The 6,719-nt window shown below is 36.4% G+C and overlaps 1 protein-coding gene across 1 annotated transcript in view; it reads right to left on the bottom strand.

The window, feature by feature from the left end:
• Positions 1-6,587, bottom strand: part of TBX2 (T-box transcription factor 2) — a 12,163-nt gene extending 5,576 nt beyond the window's left edge. Inside the window, exons 1-3 of the mRNA XM_072417142.1 lie at positions 6,019-6,587; positions 4,135-4,402; positions 1,250-1,396 (exon numbers count right to left, since the gene is read on the bottom strand). Of these exons, the coding sequence (XP_072273243.1) occupies positions 1,250-1,396; positions 4,135-4,402; positions 6,019-6,380 (777 nt within the window). The 5' untranslated portion in view covers positions 6,381-6,587. The remainder of the gene's footprint in view (positions 1-1,249; positions 1,397-4,134; positions 4,403-6,018) is intronic.
• Between the last annotated feature and the right edge of the window lie 132 nt (positions 6,588-6,719).

Below are 6,719 nucleotides of genomic sequence, written 5' to 3'. Positions count from 1 at the left end.
ATATATATATATACACACACATACATATATATATATATATATATATATATATATATATAAATACATTTTTAACCATTCTCAGTGAAACATCACACCATAATTTACTTGCAAAGAGCAATGGATCTAATCAGATATATTTTTTACCTATAATTCACACATTTTTTTGAACTTTGGATTTAGTTAAAAATTTAACTTTTACTCACGATCCTTACATATTCTAATTCAATCCAAATTGAAAAGATATGTGAATTTTAGGTAAAAAAAAAAAAAAAAAACATTTATTGATCAACCCCTCGGTTTAGTACAATACAAGCTGATTTTCTGTTTTATTGAGACATAAAAGTAATAAAAATGTTCAGGATTTGAGGAATCACCTTATCACAAATGTAAGTGAATATTTAGTTTAAATAAAGTAAAAATTGCATTTCCAATAGTAATGTGGCCATCATTTGTATTATTATATTAGAAATCACTGTATATATATACGCACACATATTTGTGTATTTATTATGTACATGGTATTACTCCATGAAATATTTAAACCCTTGATGTGCCATCATGAACCTGCTTAGGGGCTAAGCACAATATGGTAAAGGATCTGAGTCAGCATTGGGAGGCCAGGCTGCTAGAAGATGCAGAGCCGATCAGATTTGTCCAGCTTGGGACTGAGCTGCAGCCTAAAGTGCTCTTTAATCGATCGTGACTCTGCGCCATAAAGTTTACGATAGGAACAAGCCCACCAGGACCCTCCGACAGATCTGTCAATTAGCCTGAGCAGCAAGGGGTAAAGGTGTGCCCGGGGTTTTGTGTATGTGTGTGGACATGTGTGTGGCTGCCGATCAGCTTTTCATTCAACATTAGCCATAGGAACATAACATGGGCAGCCAAACTAAACAATTCTAGCTAATTACACATGCACAGGACCGGCCCTGTGCTACAACTGAGAGGAGGACATGGATTAGCATGCCTGAAATTACAGCAAACCAACACACAAAGCGTGAAAGCCACATAAAACATAACCACAACGTAATAATTAGGCCAATAATCCCCTTCCAACATACCATAAAAACATGTACTTTATGAATTCACAATAAAGTCATGTTAACAAAATACCACTGAGTCAACGTTCACTTTTTTTTTTAATACAGAGATATAAATTTTAATTTTAAAGAAAGCAAGTCTTTTATTGCCATGGTGCAGGACAGGTGCACTACACATCTACACAATTCAAATCACACTGTTCTCTTACCTTATCATTCTGATAAGCAGTCACAGCAATAAAATCAGTCTCTGGGAACACATAAGTCCTGAAAGTGCTATATGGAAGTTTCAGAATGTCATTGGCTCTCACAATATGAAACCTGGGCTGGTATTTATGCATCGAGTTCAAGATGGTCTGCAAGAAAAACACAGCATATAAAATAAGGTGGCTTGTACTATTTTAGGTAATTTCTGGTTTTTAATTAACATATCTTCTACTAAATGTACATTAAATAAATAATAAAACATAATGATGTATATATACTGTATTAGGCTTATAAACCAGATCCAACACATTACAGAGGTTTACCCAATTTAAACACATAAGTCTCAAACCACACACCAAAACAAGGAATTTTTTTTTGTTACTGATGAAAAAATTGAATTTAGAATTTACAGTTACATGACTGAAAAAAAAAATAATAAAGATCTTTATCCATGTGCTAAACCTTTTTCATTCGAGCCTATTGTATGTGAAATGAAAACATTATTTCTCTTTTCCTGTACATGCCATGTATTGATCATCTACAATCTGGCTTCTCCTATTCTGCTCATAATAAATGAAGATATATCCAGATGACACCAGCTTTACAATTCAGTGCAAATTCATTACTAGATCGCATTAAAGTGACTGTGTGGAATAAATAAAATTCCAAATTGTCATCGGACTAATCGATATGAATATTGTTCAATCAATGTAAATGCAGGATAACAAACCCATCGTATAAAGTTTTGTTATTCAGTCGTGTAAACTCCTAAAAACAAGGCAATTTCTTTCTAAAATAATGATTCCTGTTCTTCATTTATTTAATGAGCAAAAGGCGTCTATAATATGAACAGTCTATAATATAATATGAACATTCTATAATATAATATGAACATTCTGGCATATCCATGAGTTTTGACATTTTGACATGTTTGCAATGACTACAATCTCATTAAATAATGACCAAATTAAAGTTTACTAAACCACACCGATGTCATAGCTGATTGAAATCTAGGAAAATGTTTTTTTGGGAAATGTATACAGTTTGATGGCTGGAGTTGAAACAGATCTTTCAATAATGTTAAAGGGGATCAGAAAAAAAAATAAATTTGCAAAAACTATTAGGATATATTGTTGATGATTGGGTGCGCATTGCCCAGCACAGGAAACAGGGGGTTAATGATAACAATATACAAGGTAATGTATGGAGAGAGGAGGAGGAGGTCAAATAGTTCAGTATAATAAGGATGGAAGTATGATCTTGTACTGCCAGAGATTTGACACAAGCAGGAAGCACAGTCTGCTAGTGAATTAAAAAGGGGTGTCCTTGTGATAAGCCTGCTGGGCTAGTGAGGACAGAGCTGGCCATGTTCCATCAGACCCTGCACACGTCACATAAGGTGGCATATTATGAGGGCAAGGGCAGCAAAATACATTTATATGGGCTTTATTATTAATTACCCCCCTTGGAGTCGACAATACCCCACAAATGTATTTGTTTTTTTCTAATACACATTGCACTTAGGTGATCTCCCATCAACCCGAATGCAATGCTAACTGCCTGCAAATCTGACTGACAGTCACATAAAGTCAGTGAATCCTGTTAATTACCATATCAAGGGCGACTAATGGGCAACTTTCCTTTTTATCTCCTTAAACGCTTGTCAAAAGGCAGACACAGTGATTGTATTTAATGTGGACAGACAAACAAATATTTAGCACAGAGATGCAGGAAGAGTCTAATTTGTCTGGAAGGAGGGGAATGCAGAGAACACTAAAAAAAAAAAAAGTCTGCCTTTCTACTAAATACATAAAATAAAATACAAATGTAACATTTCAATTTAAGGGAAGGTTATTACCATGCCCTTCATAGAGAGAATAGATTTATAGATGTCACCTTTCTATAATCCTTATTGCAGCTTTAATTCGCTGTTTATATTGCCAGGTTTTGTTATTTAATTCTGTGTTCACTCGAAACCCAATCACAAGCTTATTAAGTTTATTTTGTTACAAAATCGGTACCGATGTTTTCTTTTATTTACCTTTATTTCATGATTCAAACTACTCAAACACTAGTCCAGATATAAGACCTATTATAATTGACTTTATTCTGTTCCACATTTATATATTTGCAGCCAAACTTTTATTCATTTAATTAGCGTTTCAGCAGTAGCAGCAGTTCTTCTTATAGACAGTTATAAAACAAATATACCAAGGACTTATTTCAAAATTATTTCAATATTCAGCTAAAGAAAGGTGAACTAAATGTCTTCTTTTATCCTAATTATAAGAACTGGCACACATCTAAAACAAACTTGTATTTTGTAGCCAGACACAAAGCAGACCTGGCTACTAAGAGTCTTAAAGGGTGCTTAGTTTATTGCATCAGCAGCAATACATTAATCAGCTTCTTGCCTAGACATGAATTTACTATGTCATATCTGTACAAATGATGCTAAATTCCAGTTTGGCGTCAATATAAAATAACAAAGAAAACGTGGCTCAATCATAATTGCTAGCAGTAATAAATACTATTAAGGTGTAGCAATTATACAAAATGCAACAAACTTATAAGGAATATTAGGAAGCACTTTAAAGAAAATATCTGTAACAATACTAATCGGTTTTATGACATAGGTGTACATGCAATTTATTAAGTAACACCAAGCTATTAATATATTATTATTTGTAAACGATACAACAAACGCAAAAATAAATCACAAAGCCAGAATTAGTAAAGGGCCAGAAACTTTGTGGGTATTTTTTCTGGCCCAAGAGGCCATTCTACATTGTACACCATCCTACTATATTGGCATATTGCTATACTTCTGCTCTACTCATTACTAGAACATATTTAACAGACAGAAAAATAGAAAACAGATACTTACAAAGCCATGTTTATCTGAGATATTGTTGGTAAGTTTGAGCTTGTGAAAAGCAACAGGTTTTGCCATCCATTGCTCCCCAGTGGCAGGGCTGTCAGGGTGAATGTACATACGCTTGGGCATCTCTGGGTCAGCCTTGCCAGCCACCATCCAGCGAGAATTATGGAATTTATACCGACAGTCATCGGCTGCCACTATATCCATTAATAAAATATATTTGGCCTTTTTATCCAAGCCACTCACTCTTACTTTAAACGGAGGAAACATTCTCCTGTAAGAAAAAAAAATATATATGAATTTTCAGACTAAGGAAAAATATTTGACATAGAAAAAATATTATTCATAATTATCCCTTGAGGTTTACAATTTATTATTATTCATAAATATTATTCTAAAGCATATATAAGGCCTACCTATTCCGTATCTAAATTATTAGAACACCCCTATTCATATACAGATGTATTTTTCTCCTGGTTACTATAACATGGAAGATAATGGTTTTATATTGAGAGCATTATGTACACTTGGGGATAAGCATGACCCCAGACAGTTCAGCAGACTGTCACTCATCTCTACAGAAAACTAAAACTGAATAAGGAAACATATTGGATATTTACTGATTACAGAATACATGGCTAAACAAATTACAATGTTTATCAGCCATGATGAAGGCGATCACATAGAATTTATATTTATAATACTTTAACAAATATTCCAAAATATTATTCCAAATATTCCTGATGATGCATGGACACATACAGCACTATTTATGATCTATGTATATCCAGCCCTAAAAAATACCCAGAATATAAAAAAAAAACCTAAGAAATACCTGACCTGCTTGTGACTTGTGTCTGATTCTAAATCAATCCAGACATTACCATAACTCTGTTCTCAGCTACTTCGCACTGCTGTGTGCTGAATGAGTACAAAGTATAACAAAGTGTCCGAGCTAGAATGTAACAATCATAGCCTGAAAGTTACATTGGAAGATCATTTATAGAAAGTAACTTTTGGAGATGTAGTATGTGTCAGAAAAATAGGATTTTGGAGCAGAATATATACAGAAGAGCGTGTTGGTGGTGCAGGATAAGCTGAATCTCTAAGAGGAAAATTTGTAACAACCAAATAAGTTTATAGGAGCGGAATATGTACAATCACAGGAGTGTGGTGGAGGTGCAGGACAAGCAGTTGTTTGTAGGAGTAAAATATAGGACGATCAGATCAGTATTTTGTAGTAGTGTATGGACACAATAAAAGAAGATTTCCTAACCCACTTATATATTAAATGAATATTAGTATGGACAGTCAGATGAGTTTATAGGAGCAGAATATGTACAATCAGAGGAGTGTGTTGGAGATGTAGTATGTGTCCAGGGAGTTGGGTTTGTAGGAGTAAAATATTTAGGAATCAATTGGGGATTTTAGAGCAGTATGTGTACAATCTGATGAGTGTATTGGAGGTTCAGGATATGTATAATCAGATGAGAATTAGGAGCAGTGTGTGGACAATCAGATGGGAATTTTGAGCAGTATATGGACAATCTGATGAGTGTATTGGAGGTGCAGTATGTGTACAATCAGATGGGTATTTTAGAACAGAATATGTGCAATCAGATGAGTAGTGTTGGAGATGTAATATGTGTCCAAGCAGTTGGGGTTGTAGGAGTAAAATATGTAGGAATCATTTGGGAATTAGGAGCAGTATGTGTACAATCAGATTAGTATTTTGAAGCAGTATGTGTACAATCAGATGGGAATTTGGAGCAGTATGTGCCCAATCAGATGAGTGCACCCATCTCTAAATATATGGATTAAACACATTTTGTCTATAAAGTGTGATCTCCTACAGATCGGTAGCAGAAATCCTTGACTTTTTGCTTTTACCTCCCAGACTTGGTGATGACCATCTCAGTGCCCAGTTTGTGGAATTGGTCCCAGAGTTCCTTGGCTTCCAGGGTGACTTTGGGGTCGTCCTCCACCTCTTCGTCCGGCTCCAGGCTCTTGAGCGATCTGAGATGAGCTTGGTGGTGATGTCCCAGGGCAGAGACATGCAGGCCGGCTTCTGCGGCTCCGGCCAGGCTGGGATCGGTGAGAGGTTTCCCCAAGGCAGCCGGTGGCAGAGCCAGAGCCGGGAAGAAGGAGGGCTGAGTGGCCGCTAGGAAAGCAGACATGGGGAAATCAGCTGGTCTGGGAGCGTGAAAAGGGTGGTAAGCCATGGCAGTCCCCGGGAAAGCTGGATCTCTCATCGGTGCATCCAAATATCCAGGGAAGTGGTGGACGACGAGCTTCCGAGCCAGGAGAAGTTTTAGCTGAGAGGTGTCCCCGTGTAAAAGTTCCTTATTGCAGGGTAAGAGAATTGTCAGCCCGGGCGATCATAGTGTATGCTCAGATCTCGTGCTGATCTCTGGAAAACTGTGACTATCTCACATGTCCTTCCTGCTCTGATCCCCTCACTAATGAGCCAAGCCCCCTTGATTGCTGATTTTACGCTTTTTGGACCAATTGTGGATCTCCATAGGCGTGGTTTTGACAGCTGAGGCCAAGATGTGGATGAGAGAGAGGAGAGGAGAGAGGGGGGAGAGAGA

This window comes from Pyxicephalus adspersus, chromosome 1 (genome assembly GCF_032062135.1).
Source record: "Pyxicephalus adspersus chromosome 1, UCB_Pads_2.0, whole genome shotgun sequence".
NCBI classification, from domain to species: domain Eukaryota; kingdom Metazoa; phylum Chordata; class Amphibia; order Anura; family Pyxicephalidae; genus Pyxicephalus; species Pyxicephalus adspersus.
This window is presented reverse-complemented; position numbering and strand designations above follow the sequence as displayed.